The following is a 27,154-nucleotide window of genomic DNA, read 5'->3' as shown; positions in this document are numbered from 1 at the left end:
ATAAATTCAGAGGGCTCCCCACACTTCTGTGAGTTTTAGCTCCAGGAGCTCAATCAGATTCTCACAGTGAATATCAAAGAAAAATCTCCTTTGGCTTCCGGGAAGGGAAAGGGAAAAGGACCCATTTTGAAGTATGCAGAGCACTGTGTTGTTCTTAACAAAGCTGTCGCTCAAGAGAAATGACTTTATCAGAACCTAGCCTATTGGAGTTTTATCAGAGCCTAACCAACCTGAGAGAAGGGAAATATCCAACTCCAGCCTGCTTGAGCCACCCAGTCCAACCTAAGATGGAGAAACACCAAAAAAAAAGTAAAGTAAAGGAATGGAGAAAGATATACCATGCTAACACTAATCCAAAGAAACCAGTAGTAGCTATATTAATTTCAGACAGCAGATTTCAAAGCAAGGAAAGTTAGCAAAGATAAAGAGAGTCATTACATAATTAATAAAGGAGTCAATTCTCCAAAAAAAAAAAACAACCCTTAACATGTATGTACCTAACCAATGAGTATCAAAACATGTGAGGCAAAAACTAATGGAGAAATAGATGAATCTACATTATAGTCTGAGACTTCAACACTCCTCTATCAGAAATACACAGATCTAGTAGGCAGAAAATCGGTTAAGGACATAGTTGAATTCAACAGCACTATCAATAAACTGGATATAGTTGACATCTGTAAACTACTTCATATCAAGCTCACATGGAACATTCACCAAAACGGACCACATTCTGGGCCATAAAATGCACCTTAAAAATTTTTTTAAATAAAAATCATACAGTGTCTTCTCTTAAGCCATAATGAAATTAAACTAGAAATCAATAATAGACAGCTGGAAAAATCCCAAAATGGTATACAAACGGGTAACATACAAAATCTCATGAGAAATTTAAAAATATGTTAACTAGGTGAAGGTGAAAATATAATTTATTAAACACTATAGGATGAAGCAAGAGAAGTGCTTAGAGGGAAATTCACAGTACTATACATATTTCAGGAAAGAAAAATGACCTAAAATCAATAATCTAACCTTACATCTTAGCAAACCAGAAAAAGAAGAGCAAACAATATCCAAAATAAGCAGGAGAAAAATAATAAATACGATAGCAGAAATCAATGAACTTGAAAACAGGAAATCAATAAAGAAAAATCAATGAAACCCAAAGCTGGTTTTTTAAAAGATTGATAAAATTGATAAGCCTCTAGCCAGGCTAAGAAAAAAAGAGGGAGGACACAAATTATTAATATCAGAAATGAAAGAGAGACCACACTACAGATCCCATGGACATTAAAGGAATAAAGGAACATTATGAACAATTCTATGCCCATAAATTTCATAACCCAGATGAAATGGACCAATTCCTTGAAGGACACAATCCATAAAGAATGCACCTAATGATGCAAAAGTACATTATAACTAGTGGAAATCAAATATAAAAGAATGAAGTAGGCCAGATGCGGTGGCTCACACCTGTAATCCCAGCACTTTGGGAGGCCGAGGCAGATGGATCACGAGGTCAGGAGTTCAAGACCAGCCTGGCCAACATGCTGAAACCCCATCTCTACTAAAAATACAAAGATTAGCAGAGCATGGTGGCAGGCGCCTGTAATCCCAGCTACTCAGAAGGCTGAGGCAGAGAACTGCTTGAACCCGGGAGGCAGAAGTTGCAGTGAGCCAAGATCATGCCACTGCACTCCAGGCTGGGCGACAGAATGAGACTCTGTCTCAAAAAAAAATAATAAATAAAAAGTAAGAATGAGTAGTGCTTTCTTCATCACTTAGAGCAGGAAGTTAAGATATCTTATGCTGTTGGGGAAATAAAAGGTCTAGATACATTATTTAATGTTATATAGAGAAATAAAATTAATTTTACAAATTGTGGAAGGAGAATGAAGTAAGCAGAGGCCTTATCTTTCATTATGTTAACAGTAGTAGATCGGGTGCAGTGGCTCATGCCTGTAATTCCAACACTTTGGGAGGCTGAGGCAGAAGAACTGCTTGAGGCCAGGGGTTCAAGACCAGCCTGGGCAACACAGCAAGACCCCATCTCTACAAGAATTTTTTTTTTAAAGTTAGCCAAGCGTGGTGGCATATGCCTGTAGTCCTAGCTACACAAAAGGCTGAGCTGGGAGGATCACTGAACCCAGGAGCTCCAGGTTGTAGTGAGCTATGATCACACCATATCATACCATGGAATTCCAGCCTGAGCAACAGAGCAAGACCTTGTCTCTAACAAATAAATAAACATAAATTAAAACTAGGCTGGGCACAGTGGCTCACGCCTGTAATCCCAGCATTTTGGGAGGCAGAAGTGGGCAGATCGGGATCACTTGAGCTCAAGAGTTCAAGACTAGTCTGGGCAACATGGTGAAACCCTGTCTCTACTAAAAATACAGAAATTTAGCTGGGTATGGTGGTGCACACCTGTAATCTCAGCTACTCAGGAGGCTGAAGCACAAGAATTGCTTGAGCCCAGGAGTTAGAGGTTACAGTGAACAATGACTGTGCCACTGCACTCTAGCCTGGGCAACAGAGTGAGACCCTGTGCTTAAAAAAATGAAAAAGAGAATAATTTCATCAGATGGGCATATAACGTGGCTTACTTTCTAACCTGCTCTGGTATAATATCACATGGCAGATGAAGGAAATCAAATATTTTACCCCAAAATATGTTTCTTTGTCATCTTTTGAAATGGCTCCACAAAGCCTTCTTTTGTGGGAGAAAATTTGCATCTGTAAAGAATCTCTATTAACATAACTAGATATTTCCCCTTCTAGATCTTCCCAATCCTGAAGAGATTAATTGAAAGTCTAGCACCTTTTAAAGATCTGATTAGGGGTGGACCCAAGATGGCCGAATAGGAACAGCTCCGGTCTCCAGCTCCCAGCCCCAGCGACACAGAAGACGGGTGATTTCTGCATTTCTGCTTGAGGTACTGGTTTCATCTCACTAGGGAGTGCCTAACAGTGGGTGCAGGACAGTCGGTGAAGCGCACTGTGCGCGAGCCGAAGCAGGGCGAGGCATTGCCTCACTCGGGAAGCGCAAGGGGTCAGGGAGTTCCCTTTCCTAGTCAAAGAAAGGGGAAACAGATGGCACCTGGAATATCGGGTCAGTCCCATAAGTCAGTGTGGCGATTCCTCAGGGATCTCGAACTAGAAATACCATTTGACCCAGCCATCCCATTACTGGGTATATACCCAAAGGACTATAAATCATGCTGCTATAAAGACACATGCACACGTATGTTTATTGCAGCACTATTCACAATAGCAAAGACTTGGAACCAACCCAAATGTCCAACAACAATAGACTGGATTAAGAAAATGTGGCACATATACACCATGGAATACTATGCAGCCATAAAAAATGATGAGTTCGTGTCCTTTGTAGGGACATGGATGAAACTGGAAAACATCATTCTCAGTAAACTATCGCAAGGACAAAAAACCAAACACCGCATGTTCTCACTCATAGGTGGGAATTGAACAATGAGAACTCATGGACACAGGAAGGGGAACATCACACTCCGGGGACTGTTGTGGGGTGGGGGGAGGGGGGAGGGACAGCATTAGGAGATACACCTAATGCTAAATGACGAGTTGATGGGTGCAGGAAATCAACATGGCACATGGATACATATGTAACAAACCTGCACATTGTGCACATGTACCCTAAAACCCTAAAGTATAATAAAAAAAAAAAAAAAAAGATCTGATTAGGAAAAAAAATAAAAATAAAAAAATGAAAAAGAAAAAAACAGAAGTAGCAGAAACAGCCAACATTTATTGTGAGCACTTATGTGCTGGATACTCTTGTAAACAGTTTACGTGAATCTTTAAATTCAATGTTCAAATTATCACATGTGGTAAGTCCTGTTATTATGTCCATTTTATAGACAAGGAAACTGAGGCAAAGAATAGCTTAATAATTTGCTCAAGGCCATGTAGGTTAGAAGCAGCAGAGGATTAGAAGCCAAGCTGTCTGAATTGAGACCTGTGTTCTTAACCACCCATGATACACTGCCTCATATGAACAAGTCAGGAGATACCTCATAAAGTCAGGAGATACCTCGTAAAGTTACAAGTATGTAATGTATAATTAGTGCTAACTACCCAAATAATTAAAAATAAGCAACTACATTCACTCAGAGTAACGAATGGGGAGGGGATCCAGCTGTGTACTTAATACCATTCTCCATTCTTTGAAATTTCCATCCATTCCATCAATTACTTTATTAGTAAACAGGATACAGGAACAAATGAGCAGGAAAAAAGTTATATACCTAACCTGAGGCATATAACTACTCTACTATGATGTAGAAAACTACATCTTACATTATGCAATTAGTTAAACTGCAGGGGAATAAACAACAACAAAGCAAAACCAAAAATCTCCTCAATAGCCATAGCATTTCCTTGTTTCTAGTAAAACACTTAAACAAGGCCTCAGGATCCCCACCTATAACAAACCACTTCAAAATCCTACATAAGGTAAAAATAATCTCAAGATACAAGAATGTTTAATGCTCTTCTTAGATTCTGTATTTTTCCCCTCTGATTTTATACTAACATACACACATTTTCATTTTAAAGAATCTCATTTAGGAGGCTTCATTTTGAAGGGGTATATGGCAGTATTTGTTCATTTAAAAAATGGCATGGGGAAAACAAAACTGACTTTGAAAAAATTCCCTTTATTACCTTACTGATTACCTTTCAGGAAATGTTCCAGCCGCCCTCTCCTTTTTAGTTGTTGTAAGTCTGTGACACACTATTAAGGACCAAATCATGCACCATGTGCTTACAGCATAGCTCCTCTTCCTAACCTTTTCCTCTCTTCCTCACCTGACTGATACATGCAACCCAATCCAGAAATCACCGCACATTTGGTGGTAATTCCCCTGAATTTTACTTGCAAATGACAAAAATGCAAAAATGTCAATTTGCTTAATTTTCCTAAAGACAAGGGCAACTTCATGCCCGCCATCTTTTTAGGTTTAGAGCTAAGAGGAAGTACCAAACAGATGGCTCACTCCTCAAGCCATCATAACCTATGGGCTGGAGTGAACATGGTGATTGCCTGTCCCACATCCATTTCACTCCTGGCCTACTGACCCGCAGCAATGCTGTTTGCTGACCTGTCAGCCCAGGGGTGGGCCTAACTGATGGAGGGATAGTCCCAGGTAAACGGCTGGTTCAGGAATAGGCATGTGACCCAATTCTGGACTATGAGAACCAGAAGAGGTTGCTGGAGGCTTATGCTTGCATGCAGCCAAATCCAGGCACCACTAATTCCCCTTGGTAACAGCTATTTGAATTTTACTTGCAAATGAAAAACCACAGTATCTTGAGATCATTTCAAGAGAACAACTGTTTCTTCAGGTGGGTATGTACAAGAAAGCAAAAACGCCATTGCTCTGGTAGCCATCCTACAATCAACCATGAAGGAGGATGCCATAGATAAAAGGTAACACACAAAAGAAGGCACAGTTAAGAGGCTTACAGATAAACAGAGGCTGATTCCCAAAAGAACTATGCCCAACCTACCTACTGACTTCTATTCAAATGAGTAATATATATTACCATTAGCTTGAATCAGGCATCTGTACTTGAAGCCCAAAGCCCTAATACACAGGTGTTATAATACATATCTAAAATATCAATGAATAAGGCAAAAGAAAAAAAATACAGAACTTGCTCAATGACAGCTTATCGGAGAAATAAAAGACTGCAATTCTCCCTCCAATCTTTTGCTAGATATTGCTACAAATACCCCCTTCTCATATTATGGGCTGCTTTTTTTTTTTTTTTTTTTTTTTTTTTAAGATAAGTGTCACTTTGTTGCCCAGGCTGAAGTGCGGTGGTGCAATCTCAGCTCAGTGCAACCTCTGACACCCACATTCAAGTGATTCTCATGTCTCAGCCTCCCGAGTAGCTAGGATTATAGGCACCCGCTACTACGCCCAGCTTTTTTGTATTTTTAGTAGTGATGGGGGTTTCGCCATGTTGGCCAGGCTGGTCTCAAACTCCTGACCTCAGATGATCCCCCCACCTGGGCCTCCCAATGTGCTAGGAATCCAGGCATGAGCCATTGTGCCCAGCTTATGTAATATTTTTAATTAAAACTGAGTCTGCTTTTTAGAAACTGATAAGATACTCCAATCATAAGAGCACAGTGAGTGTCAGAAGCATAGTATGGACAGGGATTAGGGAGTGAGAGACTGCCAAATTTCAGAGCCAGAGCCTTTTCCCCATTTACTCCAAGCTTCCTTATCAATTATCATCACAGTAATAAGCAGCTTAAAACTCATGACAACAGTATCATGCTGGACAAGATGACCTCTTCAGACAGGTGAAAATGCTTATAGCTCACTCCACTAAAAGACGCATCTGATTTTCAATATCGCAACTGTTTATTCAATATTAATACCTGTTTTCTCCATTCAGTAGAGAAGAGTTAGTTCGTTCAAATAATTAGAGCCTTTAGCTGGCATTAAGTATGGAAGTTTCCAAGAACTAAAGTAGAACAAAAGAATAATTTTCTAACATTCCTTCCTGTTATAATATTACTGATGTGGGACTGTGGCCTACCCTCTCAAGTCTCTCTGTCTCTCCCTTTACCTTCCTCCTTCTCTACCCAAGACCTATGCAACTATCTTTTTTTGTCTATTATAATACTTCGTGTGTTGATAAAATTAACACACACATTCACAAAACCAATGCAGGTAAGTGCCATGCACACTTAAGGTCTTGAAATTTATTGTCCCTCTGTCATCCTACTCCATCTAGAAATCCATTATTTCGAACTCCATCTAGAAAACCATTATTTCAAACCCCTGTACACAAACCTCCTGGGCTCTACCCTCCTTCTACCTTCCATCTTCTTCACAGCCACAAACCCCCTGAATGTCCTACTCTCTGAGCAAATGTATCTGCATTGCCAACCATCAGGATATCTTTCCCTCTTAGGTCAGAGGAAGGAACACAGCTCCTCCTATATAGTTAATAAAATAACAAAGAATACTCACAATATACTCATGCTCCTTATCCTATAAAAGGTTATATGCTCCATCTGTGCTCTAGATCACATCTTCTCCTCCCCCTCTTCAGCTTCTCTATAATCTCTTTCCCCACAAATTCAAGTCCCTCAAACTTCCACTTCCAGTGAAGATAGAGAAACAGTAATGCAATTTAGCCTCCCACATGAAACAACTGAAAAAAAAAGGCAAAATACATGAAACAATGGTTTTCCAGACACTAGGCATCAAAAAATAAAACACAGTGATGCCTGAGAGACAGTAAACAAACGAAGTGAGCCCAAGGACTGTCCTTGGCTTAGTGTCTTGAGAGAGTTTCCAGGCTGCAGCACAGGAAGAGGAGCCCCAGTGGAGCATGGCAAAGCACCCAAGGCAAGGAGATGAGGCTGAGAGTCTTAAAGACCATGGTGATTATAATTCACAGGAAAGCAGAACAACTGTAAAGAAAAGTAACTCAGGAGATCTACAGACAGTCCCACTCAAGTATTCAACAAAGCGATGATAAGCATATGTGTATAAGGAAACTATTGGAGGCTGGGGAAAGAACTACCTGAAAGCAAAAATAAAAATAAAAACAATAACCAGAGTTTATACAGGAATAGTACTTCCTACAAGCCAGAATGGAAAAGCACAGATAAAAAAAAAAAAAAAAAAAAAAAAAAAAAAAAAAACCTTGTCAATTAATACAAAAAAAAAGGCAGAAAAAAAGGAAGAAGTGAATAAAGAAGAGGTGGGACAAATATAAAACAAACAGCAAAATGGTAGATGTAACCATAATGCTTTCAAAAAATATGTTAAATATAAACAAGCTAAGCACCCCAACTGAAAGGCAGAGATTGTCAGATTAGATAAAAAACAAGATCCAATTACATACTAGCTAGAAGAAACCTGTTTTAAATATAAAAACACCACATACAACATCATATAAATGAGCAAAAGCTGGAAGCATTCCCCACGAAAACCAGCACAAGAAGAGGATGTCACCTCTCACCACTTATATTCAACATTGGAAATCCTAGCCAGAGGATCAGGCAAGAGAAAGAAATAAAGGGCATCCAAATAGGAAGAGAGGAAATCAAACTATCTCTGTTTGCAGACGACATGATTCTATAACTAGAAAAACCCATAACCTCAGCCCAAAAGCTCCTCCAGTTAATAAACAACTTCAGAAAGTTTCAGAATACAAAAACAATGTACAAAAATCACCAGCATTCCTATACATCAATAACAGCCAAACTGAGAGCCAAATCAGAAAGGCAATCCCATTCACAGTTGCCACAAAAAGAATAAAATACTCATGAATACAGCTAACAAGGGAGGTGAAAGAGCTCTAAAATGAGAATTACAAAACACAACTCAAATAAATCAGAGAAGACACAAACGGAAGAACATTCCATGCTCATTAATAAGAAGAATCAATATAATTAAAATGGCTATACTGCCCAAAGCAATTTACAGATTCAATGCTATTCCTATCAAACTACTGACAACATTCTTCACAAAACCAGAAAAAACTATTTTAAAATTCGTATGGAACCAAAAAGAGCCCAAATAGCCAAGGCAATCCTAAGCAAAAAGAACAAAGCTGGAGTCATCATGTTATCTGACTTCAAACTATACTACAGGGCTACAGTAATCAAAACAGAATAGTATTGGTACAAAAGCGGGCACAGAGACCAACAAAACAGAATAGAGAATACAGAAACAAAGCCACACGTTTATGACCAATCTGATCTTCAACAAAGCTGACAAAAACAAGCAATGAGGAAAAGACTCCTTATTCAATAAACGGTGCTGGAATAACTGGCTAGCAATATGCAAAAAATTGAAACTGGACCCCTTCCTTACACTACATACAAAAATCAACTCAAGATGGATTAAAGATTTAAATGTAAAATCCAAAACTGTAAAAACCCTAGAAGACAACCTAGGCAATACCATGCCAGACATAGGAATGGGCAAAGATTTCATGACAAAAACACCAAAAGCAATTGCAACAAAAGCAGAAATTGACAACTCGGATCTAATTAAACTTAAGAGCTTTGGCCACAGCAAAAGATACTATCAACAGAGTAAACACACAACCTGCAGAATGGTAGAAAATATTTGCAAACTATGCATCTGACAAAGGTCTAATATCCAGTATCTATAAGGAACTTAAACAAATTTACAAGAGAGAAACAACCCCACTAAAAGACGGGCAAAGGACATGAACAGAAACTTCTCAAAAGAAGACACACATGCGGCCAAAGAGCTCAATATCACTGATCATTAGAGAAATGCAAATCAAAACCACAGCGAGATCTCACACCAGTCAGAATAGCTATGATTAGTCAAAAAATAACAGATGCTGGCAACATTGAAGAGGAAAGGGAACACTTATACAGTGTTGGTGTGAGTGTAAATTAGTTCAACGATTGTGGAAAGCATTATGGCAATTCCTCAAAGACCTAAAAGCAGAACTACCATTCCACCCGGCAATCTTATTACAGAGTATATACCTAGAGGAATAGAAATCATTCTATCATAAAGACACATGCATGCAAATATTCACTGCAGCACTATTCACAATAGCAGAGACATGAAATCAACCTAAACACCCATCAATAACAGACTGGATAAGGCCGGGTGCAGTGGCTCACACCTGTAATCTCAGCACTTTGGGAGGCTGAGGGAGGCAGATCACGAGATCACGAGTTCGAGATCAGCCTGGCCGACATAGTGAAACCATGTCTCTACTAAAAATACAAAAACTAGCCAGGTGCGGTGGCTCACGCCTGTAATCCCAGCACTTTGGGAGGCTGAGGCGGGCGGATCACGAGGTCAGGAGATCGAGACCATCCTGGCTAACACGGTGAAACCCCGTCTCTACTAAAAATACAAAAAATTAGCCGGGCGAGGTGGCAGGCGCCTGCAGTCCCAGGTACGCGGGAGGCTGAGGCAGGAGAATGGCGTGAACCCCGGGGGGCGGAGCCTGCAGTGAGCCGAGATCGCGCCACTGCACTCCAGCCTGGGTGAAAGAGCGAGACTCCGTCTCAAAAAAAAAAAACAAAAAAAAAACAAAAAAAAAAACTAGCCAGGTGTGGTGGCGGGCACCTGTAATCCCAGTTACTCGGGAGGCTGAGGCAGGAGAATAACTTGAACCCGGGAGGCGGAGGTTGCAGTGAGCAGAGATCGCGCCATTGCACTCCAGCCCAGGTGACAGTGCAAGACTCTGACCCAAAAATAAATAAATAAATAACAGATTGGATAAAGAAAATCTTATGTTCCATAAAAAATATAAGAAAATGCAAGAAAATCTTATATTACAGATACAGCATAGGAAACTATGCAGCCATAAGAACAAACGAGATTGTATCTTTTGTGGGAACATGGATGGAGCTGTAGGCGTTATCCTTAGCAAACTAACACAGGAACAGAAAACCAAATACGGCATGTACTCACTTGTAAGCGGGAACTAAATGATAAGAACTTATGAACACAAAGAAGGAAACAATAGACACTGGGATTTACTTGAGCGGGGAGAGTGGGAGGAGAGAGAGGAGCAGAGAGGGTACTGGGCTTCATAATTGGGTGATGAAATAATATGTACACAAACCCCCATGACATATGCTTTCCTATGTAATAAACCTTCACATGTACCCCCAAACCTAAAATAAAAGTTTAAAAAAAATACAATTCAATAAATAAATATAAAAACACAAATAGGTTTAAAAAATAATAACTGGCTGGGTGTGGTGACTCACACCTGCAGTCCCAGCACTTTGGAAGGCCAAGGCAGCCGGATCACTTGAGCCCAGGAGTGCAAGACCAGCCTGAGCAATGTGGCAAAACCCCGTATCTAAAAAGAAAATACAAAAAATTAGCCAGACGTGGTGGTGCACACCCGTTGTGCCAGCTACTCAGAAGGCTGAGAGGAAAGGATCACTTGAGCCCGGGAGACAGAGGTTGTGGTGAGCCACGGTCGTGCCACTGCACTCCAGCCTGGGCAACAGAGCATGACCCTGTCTCAAAAAAATAAAAAATAATAAAATTATGGAAAAAGATATACTTGCTAACAGCAAACAAAGGAAAGCTAGAGTGGTTATATAATATCATATAGAGTACATTTTGGAGCAACGAATTTTACCAAGCATGAAGAAGGCCAACTCATGATGATAAAGCAACTAAATTCAAGAGGACACAATTCTAAACATTTATGTACCTAAGAACAGAATTTCACAACACATGAAGTGAAAACTGACAGAAATGCAAGGTGAAATAGACAAACTCACAATTATAGTGAGAGATTTCAATATTCTCCTTTCAATAACTGATAGAGCATGTAGACAGAAAATAGTAAGGACATACAGAAGACGACCAACACCATGAACCATGTTGATCTAACTGACATTTATAGAATACTCCACGCAATAAAAGCAGAACGCATTCCTTTCCAGTACACATAGAATACATACCAAAATAGACCATATTTTGTGCCATAAACAAATCTCAATAATGTTTTAAAAGAATTCAAGTCATACAAAGTATGCTCTCAGGGGAATTAAATGAGGAATCAATAACAGAAAGGTATTTGCAAAATATCCAAATATTTGAAAGTTCAATAACACTTCTAAATAATATATGGGGCTGGATGCAGTGGCTCACACCTGTAATCACAGCACTTTGGGAGGCTTAGGCAGGAGGATCGCTTGAGTCCAGAAGTTTGAAAATAGCCTGGACAACATAGTGAGACCCCATCTCCGCAAAAACGTAAAAAGTTAGCTGGGCATGGTTGCAGACACTTGTAGTCCCAGTTACTTGGGAAGGGGAGGTGGGAGGATCACTTGAGCCCAAAGGTTGTGGCTGCAGTGAGCCATTAGCATGCCGCTGCACTCCAGCCTAGGTGACAGAGTGAAAACTTGTCACAAAAAAAACCTAAATAACACATGGGTTAAAGAAAAGAAAAAAGGAAATTAGAATGTAGTTCAGCTGAATGAAAATGAAAATGAGAACAATATCTAAATGTGTGGTATACATTAGAGCGGTATATAGAAATAAATTTTTCATTATTTTTATTTTTATTTTTTTAGAGACAGGGTCTCACCCGGTTGCCCAAGCTGAAGTGCAGTGGACATGATCACAGCTCACCATAAAGTCAAACTCTTGGGCTCAAGGGATTCTCCCTTTGCAGCTTCCCAAGTAGCTAGGACAACAGGTGCACACCACTACGCTCAGCTAATTTTTCAAAATTTTTTGTAGAGATGGGGTCTCACTATGTTGCCCAGGCTGGTATCAAACTTCTGGCCTCAGGTGATCCTCCCATCTCAGCCTCCCAAAGTGCTGGGATTACAGGCCTAAGCCACCACACCCAGCCTTGTAGAAGAAAATTTATAGCATTAAACATTTAATTAGAAAAGAAAGATCTCAAAACAATGACTTAGCTACCACTTTAAGAAACTAGGAAGAGACAATTAAATCCAAAGTAAACAGAAGAAGGGAAATAATAAAAGATCAGAATGGAAATTGATCAAACAAAAAAACAGAAAAAATACAGAAAATGAAATCAAAAGCTGGTTCTTCAAAAAGATCAGTAGAACACAAATCTTTGGTCAGAGTGATCAGGAGTAATAAGATAAACACAATTCTACAGATATTAAAAAGATAAAAGGGGTTTTGGAAATCTATTTCAAGACAATGTAAATAAGACTTAATGCTACTGAGGCCAGGCATGGTGGCTCATGCTTGTAATCCTAGCACTTTGGGAGGCCAAGGTGGGTGGATCGCCTGAGGTCAGGAGTTCAAGACCAGCCTGGCCAACATGGCAAAACCCCATCTCTACTAAAAATACAAAAATTAGCTGGGCATGGTGGCAGACGCCTGTAATCCCAGCTACTCGGGAGGCTGAAGCAAGAGAATCACTTGAACCTGGCAGGAGGAGGTTGCAGTGAGCTGAGATCATGCCACTGCACTCCAACCTGGGCAACACAGCAAGACTCCATCTCAAAAAAAAAGACTTAATGCTACTGACCTGTACACCTAAAAATAACTAAGATACCAAATTTTATGTGTTTTTATCACAATTTTTTTAAAGGATAACAAAGTAGATCAAAGACCTAAACATAAGAGCTAAAACTATAAAACTCTTAGAAGAAAACACAGAGGAAAGGTCTCACAACATTGAATTTGGTGATGATTTCTTGGATATGACACCAAATATACAGGCAACAAAAGTCAAAACAGATAAACTGGACTACATCCAAAGTAAAAATTTTTATGTATCAGAGGACAAAATCAGAGTGAAAAAGCAACCTGTGGAATGGGAGAAAATATTTGCAAATCATATGCCTGATAAGGAGTGAATATCCAGAACATATAAAGAACTCCTACAACTCAACAACAACAAAAAACAAACAAACAACTCCATTAAACAATGAGTACGGGAATTGGATATTTATCCAAAAGCACATGATAGAAAGATGCTCAACATCATTAATAATTATGGCAATGCAAATTAAAACTACTGTTACACATTACCTCACATCCACAAAGAAGGCTATTATCAAAAAAAAAAACCAAAATAACAAGTACTAGCAAGGATGCAAAGAAATTGGAACCCTTGTGTACTGCTGATGAGGATAAAAAATGATGCAGCTATTATGGAAAACAATATGGTGGTTCCTCAAAAAATTAAAATTACCATATAATCCAGCAATTCCAATTGCGGGTACCTATTCCAAAGAATTAAAAGTAGAGTCTTGAAGAAATACTTGTTACCCATTACAGCCAAAAGGTAGAAACAACCCAAATGTCAGATGAATGGATAAACAAAATGTGGTATGTATGTACATGCTGTAGCATGTATCAGAATTTCCTTCCTTTTTAAGGTTGAATAATATTCCTCCGTCTATGTGTAGACAGAGAAGTATTACTCAGCCTTAAAAAGAAAAGAAATTCTGATACATGCTACACGAGTGAACCTTAGGGACATTATGCTAACAGAAATAAGCCAATCACACAAAGACAAATACCAGGCCAGGCTTCATGGCTCACACCTGTGATCCCAGCACTTTGGAAGGCCAAGGTGGGAGGATCGCTTGAGGTCAGGAGTTCAAGACTAGCCTGGTCAAATGGCATAACCCCATCTCTACTAAAAATACAAAAATTAGCTAAGCGTGGTGGCACATGCCTGTAATCCCAGCTACTCGGAAGGCTGAGGCATGAGAATCGCTTGAACCCAGGAGGCAGAGGTTGCAGTGAGCCAAGATCATGCCATCGCACTCCAGCCTGGGCAACAGAGCGAGACTCTGTCTCAAACAAACAAGCAAACAAAAAAAGGACAAATATCATACGATTCCACTGGTATAAGGTACTTAGAGTTGTCAAGTTCATAGAGACACAAAGTAGAAGAGTGAATGCCAGGGGCAGGGGATAGGCAGGAATGGGTAATCATTGTTTTTTGGGTTTTTTGTTTTTTTTTTTTTTTGAGACAGTCTCCCTCTGTAGCCCAAGCTGGAGTGTAGTGGCATGATCTCGGTTCACAGCAACCTCTGCCTCCCAGGTCCAAGTGAGTCTCATGCTTCAGCCTCCCAAATAGCTGGGATTACAGGCGTGCACTGCCACGCTCAGCTAATTTTTGTATTTTTAGTAGAGACGGGGTTTCACCACATTGACCAGGCTGGTCTTGAACTCCTGACCTCAAAGGATCCTCCCATCTCAGCCTCCCAAAGTGCTGGGATTACAGGCGTGAGCCACTGCGCCTGACCTAGGTAATCACTGTTTAATGGGTAAAGAGCTGCAGTTTGGGAAGATGAAAATGTTCTAGACATAGATGGTGGTGGTGATTGCACAACAATGTGAATGTACTTAATGCTACTCAATTGTACGCTTAAAAATGGTTAAAATGACAAATTCTATGTTATGCTATTTATCACAAAAAATACTTTAAAAAAAAAAGAGGAGTTTCTAAAATATCTAGACACATCATCAACAGTTTCCAGGTAAAAGGAACTATCAGTGTAGGATTGGTAGTATCTTACATAGTAAAACATGCAAGAACAGTTTAAGCAAAGAAAAAGAAGAAATATCTAGCTTTTATGCCTTAAGCCTATTTCTAATAGGAAATCTTTAACAGAATCTTTAACAGAATTACTTCACATTCTCCAAAGTACCAAACAAATTTTACTTATAGCGCACAGAAAAAGATCTGTAGGACCTTAGTGTGCCCATTTCACAGAGAGATTAGGTGTTCGGCTAAAAACCACAAAGTTGATTCCAGCAGGAGAAATTTTTTTTAAAAGCCTATGGCTTAGCTTTTAGAGCATCTTATGCCAATAAAACCCAATAAGAAAAGAAATGCCATAATTAAGTTGGATATGTAATCTGAGAAGTACCACAAGCCAACAAAACAAAAGGACAGCATCCTTTATACAGAAACTCCACCATAAATTTTGATTATATGAGTTCATGTTGGGGCTGGGAACAAGGAAGAAGGAACACTACTAAGTACCTTCTTAGTGACAGGCCCTTGTGAGGGGTTCGATAAGACATGGTCCCTGAGTACCATCTAGTAATCTGCAACACAGACTCATCTACTCCCTCCCTTGAAATACTCCTTCAGCTTTTTTCCATGGGTTGACTGAAAGGTCCCCTCCTTGAAGAGGTTTTTCCTTCATCACTCTAAAGCTATCCTAGAATAGCTCCCTTTCCTTATTGCACTTTTCACAATCTCCAATTATCATTACTATTATTGTGTGATTATGATTACTACTACTTTTCTTCCATGCACACTCATAATGTGAGCTCTAGCAAGAAAGGCCCCTAAGTGAAGAAATGTCTTCACTGTATCCTCAGTGACTAGCACAGTATATAACCATTGTGAGCACGCAAATACTTACCGAATAAATGAAAACAAGAACTGTGACTATGATAAGCTTCCAATAACCAACGTTTTCCCAGGCTAGTTAGCCCCAAATCCCCAGACTTGGCTCCCTTAGTTATGAGGGATTATACTGGGTACTCACCTCTACCTGAGTAACATTGATGACCAGCACCACCACCATCAACACTGCAAGCAGACAGCAGAAAAGCCGTAGTTTGAAGAAATTGGTCCACATTGTCTGGCTGTGTCTTGTTCACCCATGGCCGACACCATGCTACCTTCACTCTTTAAAATTCCATGTCTTTGTTTTTCTGAGCTGCAGATGAGCTTTCAGTTTCATTTGCTTCTATCCTGCTAGTACCCTTATGAGCTCTTATGTAGAGGAGAGACTGCAGTTGATTCAAGAAGCACATTTTTCTTCAAAGAACTCCTTCAAAGAGGAGAGATGAGAGAACATCACCAATTGCAATGGCCTAGGGTGGGATGAGAGGAAAAACATCACATTTCCTCTTCCTTAACCTTATCTAAGGCCTAAAGTCACAAGGAGAAAGCAAAGAGCCAGAGCACAGTAATGTCTTTTCATTTCCAGACAATCTCCTCAAAGTTTCCTTTCCTGGTTTCAGGCTTCTGTGTAAATACAATATTTCCCCTATTGCCTATTTAGGTTTTAACTTTTAAGAAAGCAAGGAAGTATGTCTTCAAACTCAGAAATTGTGAAATAAAAGTACCTGTTAAATTTCTACAGAGACCTCAGTCAATAAAATCACTTCCCTTTCCCTTCCCTTTAAGTTATGTAACACTGCTACATTAATTACACTTAAAGAACATGAAGAGGAAACTGTTTTCACGAAGAGCTCTGGGATACTGTGCAAAGCATCCTGACATTCTCTGGCAAACAAGAAGTGCTACCCCTCTCGTACAGAGGTATGGCAGGAGGCACAACATACTCTTTAGGTTTCCAGCTCTCCCCAATTTGTGGTCCTGATGTTCCCTCAGCTACGTAGTAAGGCACAGGGAGACACATACCTGCCTGGAAGATGTGGGAGAGGAAAGTCAAGCTTGAAAAATGGGTAACAGGATCCCAAAATCCTTCATCACACCTGCTAGAGCCAGAGGACTTCAGAGTCAGCCATGCCTAACTGTTCTCCCACGTAACAAATTCAAATGCTCTTTCCACTTGCCATTTTGATACAGGTAAACAGAAAATGTCCTAGTATTCTATCCCCAGGGAGACTTTCCATGAAGGGCAGGACACAGAAATAAAGGCAGAAAGGGTACAAAATCATAGTGCAGAGTATCTCAGAATAGCTCAGCTGCATCAACTCTCTCCTCCACTTTGTGTTGGACCTGGCAAGCCCCCATTCTCTCACTCCTCTGCCTCACCTGTCTGAACCAGTCCCAACCATAATGACAATGCCAATCAGCTTCACAAAGGAGACAAGGGTGAGCCATTCCAGCAAGCTCTCCATCCTCAGAGTTCCCATAGCACTTATTATTTTCACTTCTCCGCTGATCTCTATTTGTATTTTTTTTCCCTCACGCTCCCTCTATTTGTATGTCTTATCTCTCAAACTAGATTATACCAATTATGACTATATTTTTTTAAAAAACCATATATCAGAGAAAAGCAACTTAATGATACTGCATCATACTTTTCTGATTTGCTCAAGGTACTTAGTTCTTTACGTGGTACACAATGATTCAACAATCTATGCAACAAATAATTATGGAGGCCTATGCTGTACCACATACTGTACTAAGTGCCAGAAATTCCCCTTGAAAAGCTTACACTCATATTAGACAAGATGTCAGTCCCTTCTTAAGGAGAAATAAATCCACCAGTCCTGGCCACCTCCACAGGGATGCCAGGAACTGTGAATGACTGTGCGTCTCCATTTCCTGACACCTCCTCTCTCCAATATCCAGGCACTCATCCACCTTAAACTGTCTATAACTTCTTGGAAGAAACTGGCTATAAAATAGAGGATAACTCTGTCATCAGGGTCCCAACTGTTCTGCCATTGAAATCCTTCTCAAAAAGTTGTCCGTAAAAAAAAAAATAAGGTTTCCGTGATGGCCAGAGAGGGAAAAGACCAAAGATGGTAGTCCACAGGAATTTAGTTGCACCATAGGCAGGTGTGGTCATGCGTTGTGTGGACACTAGCCATTTAAAGGACATCAGTGTGGTTCAGCCAGGCAGCAGCAGCACACAGCTGTCAGTGATGCAGAAAGAAGGCAAAAGCAGGAGACTCTAAAGCAAAAGAACTACAGGACTAGAGGCAGCAATGCAAGAAGCCCCTCCCAGCTAGAGGCTTCTACTGACAATAATTTAGGAGGATCATGCCATGAAAGACCTGACTTTGTGCTATAAGTAGAGCACTGACATTTGAGAGACCCATTTGTACACCTAAATAGACGTTGCGTGAGGCACACCAGACAGACCTCTCTTTGAAAAGATATATATACAAGGCCGGGTGCAGTGGCTCATGCCTGTAATCCCAGCACTTTGGGAGGCCAAGGCGGGCAGATCACAAGGTCAGATCGGGACCATCCTGGCTAACATGGTGAAACCCCGTCTCTACTAAAAATACAAAAAATTAGCCGGGCATGGTGGCGGGTGCCTGTAGTCCCAGCTACTCAGGAGGCTGAGGCAGGAGAACAGCGTGAACCTGGGAGGCGGAGCTTGCAGTGAGCCGAGATCACACCACCGCACTCCAGCCTGGGTGACAGAGTGAGACTCCATCTCAAAAAAAAAGAAAAGATATATACTAAAATTTTAATAGTTGTCACCTCTGGGCAGTTTTTGTTTTCTCCTTTATCTGTATGTCCTAATTTTTCACCAGGAAATAAAAATCACAAATACAAAGAATAAAGCTGGGCCAGGCATGGTGGCTCATGCCAATAATCCCAACACTTTGGGAGGCCAAGGCAGGCGGTTTGCTTGAGACCAGGAGTTTGAGACTAGCCGAAGCAAGATAATGAGACCCTCAACTCCACAAAAAAAAAAAAAAAAAAAATTTTTTTTTAATTAGCTGGGCAAGGTAGTACATACCTATAGTCCCAGTTACTCAGGAGGCTGGGTTAGGAGAATTCCTTGAGCCTGGGAGGTCGAGGCTGCAGTGAACCATGATCACACCAATGTACTCTGGCCTGGGCAACAGAGCAGGACTCTGTCTCAAAAAAAATAAAATAAAATAAAGAATAAAACCAATTTCTAAAAGTAAAAATTAAAGATGAGACACAGCAGAAACAAAGCATTAAATCATATCTGTGAAATCAATTCAACTTAAACTGAAAGATTTTTAGGTAAAAGAAGAAAACTATTTCACAGCATGAGGTAACTGTAGTGTAAAAAAAAACCGTAACAGGTTTCTGGTATTTTCCTATAAACATAAAACCTATGCATTAACAGGAAAGCTATTTGCAAGGAGCCTTAAAATCAAGTAAGAACAACAGTGTTGGCACGGCATGATTCTAGAAAAAAGTTCCTCAGATTAACCAAAAAAATAAAAATATATAATTCAATGTAATTTACCTTTTTTGGAAGTTTTCCAAGAAGAGATGCTTACTGGAACTAGAAATTAGAAGTTACGTCTAACTTTCCTTCCAGCACGAAATTCTGAACTCAGGCAATTTTGACCAGAGGTCCTCATTTTTTTCATGCCACATTTGAAGCACACATAAATGCTTTTTACATTTTTATACAATTCTTCTTGCTGAAACAAAAATATGCATATGACATAAAGGTTAAAGATACTGAAAATGAAGTAAAAAAAACATTAGAAATGAAGAGTACAATTTTACAGGAAGAGAGTTATACATGATATAGTGGGAGGAGTGGGCACAGGAACGTGTCCTTTTCCTTACTAATAAAAAACAGCAATTTAAGTAGTCTATTAAATACATGAACTTCAACCTGGCAAATAACTCTCAGACCTTGCCTGAAGGTCAAAACTTTATAAACAGCAATATAAGTGGAAAAAATACAAACCAAAGATAAAAGCTCCAAATGTTATTTTTCTTAAAAACTATTATAATAATGTACTTCAATGATCCAATGATCTTGTTTCCCCTACAGAAAAAAGGGGTATCTGTACAGATCTAAAAGTTATTATTCAAGGAATCTAAACTTGAGTGATCCTGTTTTCAAATGTCAGACCACCACTTACTTATGCTTTATTTTTATAATATGTGCAAAGAACAAGCAAAAAGTTAAATGCATGCTCTGCCTTACATGTGGAACCCAGTATTTGTTGGAAGTGTTCTGCCAAATTTTTATTAAGCCTACTTCCATATCCAAGACTCATATTGGCTAATCTAACTTCTTTACGGCCTGTGACAACAACCCCAGACCGCCATTAGGGTTCCTACCCCCATCTCACAAGAGAATTACAAAGTAGTCGCTTACATCATTTGGAATTACAATTGTCAGTAACACAAATGAAATTCCTGAGTTCAATACCAAACAAAGAAAATCAGACAGCAACCCTATCCTCTGGGGAGCTAATGTTCTCAGGCAACCATTCCACAAAGATAATATATTATAGGACGACTGCATAGAAACTGTCCAGTTTCTGAGGCAGTCCCTATCCTAAATACTCTGACCTGTTAGCCACATAAATGTTAACCGTACTAGTCACAGCAAGTGTCTGGAACTTTAGTTCAGAATATATAGTTCAGAACAATAGTAAGAGACAAAAGCACAGATTTACATGGAAAATATCTACACTTAAATGCATACATTTCAAACTTTGCAAAGAGTAGCTGTATCTCATAGGATGCTGAGTAAGACCTTGAAACAGGGCAGGATCTACAGAATGAAGAACTGGAGACCCACCCAGGACCCCAACAATGATGGATTAACCAAATAGGGTCAATCTTTGAAAAAAGATGAAGCAGGGGCAGTAGTCTGCAGGACTTGTTTCCACAGATTCCATTTCTCCTTCGTGTCCCGCAGCCTCACATGCCCAAAGTGCTGATTCATCTGGACCTTCCCTTGCCCTTCTTCCAAAGCAGGGCCCCACGTATTCAAGGAGGTTACATAGCAAGTGGAGAAGTAATAAAATCTGTTATATAAGTCACACTGTACTAAGTGCTATTTTTTAAATACTGAACACATTGATAGGTTGTGGTCCTCAACCCTGCATGAACATTAATAACCATCGTGGAAGCTTTTTAAAATACAAACAACTGGGCCCCACTCAACCAATTAAATCAGAATCTGTAGGAATAGGCCCAAGAAGCAGCTTTTTTTAAAAAGATCCCTAGATGATTACAACATACAGCCAAGTGGGAGAACCACTAGTATAGAGTGACCAGGGACTGTTATTCGTTTCAGTTGGTAAAAGGATGGCCTTTTCAAAATGATGTTTGGATTGTAACTTAAATTGTCGGGTCAGGACAACCCAATTCCAGGCAATGGGGACGGCTAACCCCACTTCAGTGATTTATCCCTTCGTTTCCTTTTTCGGTAACAAATAACAGCACTCTATCGGCCCCAAAGAGATTGTGAGGATAACAGACATGGAAAAAAAAAAATACTAAACAAAGTCAAAGAAAAGCAGAACCCAAACACTACGGAGAAACAGTATGCTGCTGCCTCCAAACAATTATCGGGGTCTGGGAGTCCTGCCAGTTTCAAATACATCCTGATGTTCCAAATGATAATTAACCACAGTGAGGAGCGGGGAGGCCCACCAGAGCAGTGTGATTCTTTATCTTTAGGAAATGTGGCAACAATCCCCCTTTAATGTAAATAATGAAAAGCAAAGAAAATTTACAATTTTGCACAAATGTTGCATAAATCCTGCCTCGGAACCCCTCTTATTACCGCCCTACTGGCCTTTGATCAGGCAGAAATGGGCAACAGGCCAGGGTCTCCATATCACATCTTGTAAAGTTACACTCATTTCTCCCCATACGACCTGAATCTGATGTCCCTAAACGGCAGCTCAGTAAGGCCAGAACAGTCCACCGTGTGACAGCAGCGCCAGCCAAGAGGCAGCTGGTGCCCAGAAGCAGCGATGAGCCGAGACATGAGATGGGCAGGGAGACGTCGCCAAGTGCTCCGCACCGCGTTAGTGAAGGTGCCTGGGGCACAGAAGTCTTTCGCTGTGGCGTGTAGGTCCGAACCGCACCGAGCTGTGGCGTTGCCGCAAGTCGAGGAAACTGAGGATGGAGATGTTCGCTCCCGGCCCCGCCCCGCCCCGCCCCGCCCCGCCCCGCCGGTAATAACCTCGGCTCCGGCTTCTCAGCTGCGACGCTTTGGCAACCCAGGGCTCCAATTCTGCCTATGCCTTCGACCCAGGCCTCCCATCCCTGGCCCCTGTGCCCCTAGCCACGACCCCGGAGGCTGCACCCCTCAGCACGGGGCTAGGGACTCGAGAGCAGATGCGCGCGGAGGGAGGGGCTTCGCAGTCAAGGAGCGCGCTAGACGAGCCGAGCAATGGGTCGCTCCGCCCGCAGCGGCCCCTCCCGACGTCAGCACACAGACCACATGCCGCACTCACCTCCCGGACCCGCCCGCCCTTCGCTCTCCGGGAGCCAGGAATCCTGACGCCCCGGTCGGTCGCCGCTGCGCCAGGCCGCTAGCCCCCCTCTTCCTCACCCGGCTACGTCTCCTCACCTCCGACCCCCGGCTACGATTGGTGGAGCTTCGGCGGGGGCGGGCCGAGGGCGTTGACTGACAGCAGCACGCGCCGTGCGGAACCCACGGGCCTGGAAGCGAAGTTGGCACCCTGGCGCTCCACGCCGCCTAGCTCCTGCTCGCGACGCGACACTGCAGCTGTCGCCCCGCGGCCCGAGGTCTCGCCCCTCTCGCGACCCAACTCCTCGTGACCTTCGGATATCAGAGTTTCCTGGGAACATCCACCTACCTCAAGGCTTTTCGCTTGTCAGCGAAAGTGCCCACAACCGCAGTTGACTCTAGTAGGGCAGTCTTTCCTGTGCAGTGATGGAATTTATTGTGCCCTAAACCGGAGAAATGCGATTTGCGAAGTATGAGCATGGATATAGCGGATCCTTGAATCTTTTCCTTGCTTTGAAATTAGTCAACAACTTCTATTCGCCAGTAAAACAGACCGTTCCTTTTACTCTCACTGTACATGATGTCGGTCTCTTGGCAAAGCATACTTTCCTCACCCTCTACCATCCCCAATTCTGGGTTATCCTATTTTGGACATTTTTCTAACTGGTAAAACGTCGGTAGCAGTTATGTGAAATTCAGGAAATGAGAGGAGTCCTGAGAAGACACTTGTTCAAGAAACCAGAAGGGATTGTGGGCTGCACCGTGTTTCTCTGTGCTTGGAGCACAGTGGGGTTAACACAGGCCCCAAAAGCAGGCCTGCCCCCGGACTATTATCCCAAGGTTTAAAAAAAATAATTAATATACATGACAACTAAGTATTTTTCCATTTCTTGACCATAATGGACTCTGCATGCTCATTCAGATGTTTTCACAGCAGGCCTGCATCGTGGGCAACCAGATCCGTGAATGGGATAAAAGGAAGTTCTGCCACAGGGTGGAAGATCTCTTCTGTAGTAATGATCTTTTTTTTTTAATGTATATACTTTAAGTTCTAGGGTACATGTGCACAACGTGCAGGTTACTTATGTATACGTGTGTCATGTTGGTGTGCTGCACCCATTAACTCGTCATTTACATTAGGTGTATCTCCTAATGCTTTCCCTCCCCCTTCCCCCACCCCACAACAGGCCCCGGTGTGTGATGTTCCCCTTCCTGTGACCAAGTGTTCATTTATGCAGCCAACAGACACATGAAAAAATGCTCATCATGACTGGCCATCAGAGAAATGCAAATCAAAACCACAATGAGATACCGTCTAACACCAGTTAGAATGGCCATCATTAAAAAGTCAGGAAACAACAGGTGCTGGAGAGGATGTGGAGAAGTAGGAACACTTTTACACTGTTGGTGGGACTGTAAACTAGTAACCATTGTAGTAATGATCTGATACTCCTTCTTCCTCAAGGAAATACAGCACTCTGGGACCTTTTGAGGACATAAAAGGTAGCTTCTGCTATCGAGGAAGAGCCCCATATACTAGACCTCTGCTCTGATTACGCTTTATCTCCCAGTAGGATCCCCCACCTCACGTACAGCTTGGCTGTCTTACAAGTGGTAAAATACTTAGGACAAGATGACTTCTAGGTCATGGTTTTGGACCTCATTGACCCCATTCTCCCCCAAGCACTCATAACCCTGAGGCATTTGAGTGATCTTACCTATATTTACCTATATTTTAGTCATAACCACAAATAAGAGCAGCCCCGACCAGAGAAGCCCATCCATCATACCAGTTTCTTAAAAGATTTCTCACTGCAAAGTCCCCACACTCCCAACTCAGCACATTCAATGAAGAATACTGTCACGCAAAGAGTATGCACTTTGGATCCTAGGCCCCCTGGGTCTGGACCATAGCTTTGCTTCTTGCTAGTAGTGCCATCCTAGGCAAATTACTTAACTTCTCTGCACTCATTTCCTCTAGTGTAAATTGGGGGCAACACCACTGAATGTTCATTTATGATCATCTCACAGCCCAGCATGGTGGTTCACACCTGTAATCCCAGCACTTTGGGAGGCCAAGGTGAAACAGGAATTAAAAGAAATTAAAGAATGTGTAAGCAAAAACTCATTTGTATGTAAGAAAACCCAATTCCCCCTGAGAAAGAGAAAGAAGTGGAGTCCTTTAAAAATTAACTGCCTGTTTTTCTGTGGCTAGTGAGCCTTATCTCCCCTTTTCCCAGGCATTGTGAAGACTCCGCTTCTCTAGCTGTGCAGCTGCAAGGTCACTAGGCAGATAAGCTCAAGTCGTAAAACATGTTGTTCCTTGAAAAGTAAGAAATGATGTAATGCATGTCTCAATTGAATAACTGTCTTTGTTTCTCACTTCTGTAATATGCTTCCCAGTGCACAGATCTCCCCCTGCCCCACAAAATGCTTAAAAGGTAACCGGACTCTTTGTTCGGGGCTCAGTCTTTTTGGATGTTAATCTGACTGGGCTGGTGCACCTAAATAATAAACAATAAGTATCTGCCTCAACCCCTCCGTCTCTCTGATTCCTAAATTGTTCCGCTGCAGAGGGAGGCAGATGGCTTGAGCTTAGGAGTTTGAGACCAGCCTGGGCAATGTAGTGAAACCCCATCTCTACAAAAAATACAAAAATTAACCAGGGCCGGGCATGGTGGCTCACACCTGTTATCCCAGCAGTTTGGGAGGCCGAGGTGGGAGGATCACCTGAGGTCAGGAGTTTGAGGCCAGCCTGGCCAACATGATGAAACCCTGTCTCTACTAAAAATATAAAAATTAGCTGGGCATAGTGGTGCACGCCTGCAATCCCAGCTATTCGGGAGGCTGAGACAGGCAAATCACTGGAACCCAGGAGCTGAGATCGTGCCACTGCACTCCAGCCTGGGCAAGACTGCATCTCAAAAAAAAAAAAAAAAAATTTACCAGGCATGGTGGTGCATGCTTGTAGTCCTAGCTACTTAGGAGGCTGAGGTGGAAGGATAGCTTGAGCCTGAGAGGTTGAGGCTATAGTAAGCTGTAATTGTGCCACTGCACTCCAGCCTGGGTGACAGAGCGAGGCCCTGTCTCAAAAAAAAAAAAAAAAAAAAGTTTATATGATGATATGAAACCAAAGGAACTGGTCATTTCTGCCCCATCTGAAAAAGTGGTTTAGACACTAGTGTTTATTAATGCTAAACTTGATTCTCTAAGCAAAACAAAGCATAGATCTTAAGAGTAGACAAATAAAAGCAAATAAACCTGTCCCTGATGGCAGAAGCTTGAGGCACAAGCACATTAAGTATTTTTATATTTCTTGACCACAGTGGACTCTGTGTTCATTCAGATGTTTTCACAGAGGCCTACATGCATACTCCTGAGCCCAAGTCAGTTCCTCATTCAGTTCCTTTGCTTCCTCCCTTTGAACAAGTCACTGAAATTTGGGCCCCAAGGCCATCTACCTACTGAAAATTAAGTGACCACTGTCACATTAGGTACCAACCACTCTGTTCCAAAACACCATGAACAATTGGAGGAGGCTGCCAAGGGTAAGAGACTAAAAAGGAGAGAGGTAGTTGATGTCACTACTGCGTTGGTCCATGCTCTCAAATTAATGGATATATTTTCCTTTTAAAAGTCATAATTGGCTGGGCGCAGTGCTCTTGCCTGTAATCCCAACACTTTGGGAGGCTGAGGCAGGTGGATCACCTGAGGTCAGAAGTTTGAGACCAGCCTGGCCAACATGGTGAAACACCGTCTCTACTGAAGATACAAAAAATTATCCAGGTGTAGTGGCAGGCACCTGTAATCCCAGCTACTCAGGAAGCTGAGACAGCAGAATCGCTTGAACTCGGGTGGCGGAGGTTGCAGTGAGCCGAGATCACGCCATTGCACTCCAGCCTGGACAAGAGCGAAACTCTGCCTCAAAAAAAAAAAAGTTATAATTAACGATGGCTAATCTCACATGCATAGTTTTGGGAAAAATGAGATCGATTTTTTTTCCTCCACTCTTGATTTCTCCAGTTCAGTAGTCCTCAAATCAAATTCCACTGATAATCAAAATAACATCAGTACCTTTTTTTTTTTTTTTTTTTGAGATGGAGTCTTGCTCTGTTGCTCAGGCTGGAGTGAGGTGGCACAATCTTGGCTCACTGCAACCTCCGCCTCCCGGGTTCAAGCGATTCTTCTGCCTCAGCCTTGAGAGTAGCTAGGATTACAGGCATGCACCACCACGCCCAGCTAATTTTTTTAATTTTTAGTAGAGATGGGGTTTTTTACTATGTTGGCCAGGTTGGTCTCAAACTCCTGGCCTCAAGTGATCCACCTGCCTGGGCCTCCCAAAGTGCTGGAATTACAGGCGTGAGAACTTTGGGAGGCCGAAGCAGGTGGATCATGAGGTCAGGAGTTCGAGAGCAGCCCGGCCAATACGGCAAAACCCCATATCTACTAAAAATACAAAGCAAGGAGTAGTGGCACATGCCTGTAGTCCTAGCTACTCGGGAGGCTGAGGCAGGAGAATCGCTTGAACCTGGAAGATGGAGGTTGCAGTGAGCCGAGACTGCGCCACCACACTCCAGCCTGGAAGAAAGAGAGAGACATCTCAAAAAAAAAAAAAAAAAAAAAAAAAAAAAAGAATATTGATCAGGCATTTTGTAGACTATCCCTCAACTTGGATTTGCCTGGTGTTTGTTTACTCATGGTTAGACTTAGGGGAAGAATACCAGAATG

General features: G+C 41.6%; 1 protein-coding gene across 18 annotated transcripts in view; it reads right to left on the bottom strand.

Annotated features, from left to right (window-relative positions):
- Positions 1-22,541, bottom strand: part of NXPE3 (neurexophilin and PC-esterase domain family member 3) — a 44,589-nt gene extending 22,048 nt beyond the window's left edge. Inside the window, exons 1-5 of one of the 18 annotated variants that reach the window (XM_063629990.1) lie at positions 22,136-22,527; positions 20,738-22,041; positions 19,436-19,616; positions 18,953-19,070; positions 16,043-16,330 (exon numbers count right to left, since the gene is read on the bottom strand). In XM_063629990.1, coding sequence (XP_063486060.1) covers positions 16,043-16,135 — 93 coding nt within the window. In that variant the 5' untranslated portion in view covers positions 16,136-16,330; positions 18,953-19,070; positions 19,436-19,616; positions 20,738-22,041; positions 22,136-22,527. Of the gene's footprint in view, positions 1-16,042; positions 16,374-18,952; positions 19,075-19,435; positions 19,617-20,737; positions 22,069-22,135 lie in introns of those variants that run through there. The other 17 variants (XM_063629981.1, XM_063629986.1, XM_063629979.1 and 14 more) reach the window with 17 other exon arrangements.
- Positions 22,542-27,154: the final 4,613 nt, after the last annotated feature.

This window comes from Symphalangus syndactylus, chromosome 21, assembly GCF_028878055.3.
Source record: "Symphalangus syndactylus isolate Jambi chromosome 21, NHGRI_mSymSyn1-v2.1_pri, whole genome shotgun sequence".
NCBI lineage: Eukaryota > Metazoa > Chordata > Mammalia > Primates > Hylobatidae > Symphalangus > Symphalangus syndactylus.
Note: the sequence above shows the minus strand (reverse complement) of the source record. Positions and strands in the feature narration are given on the sequence as shown.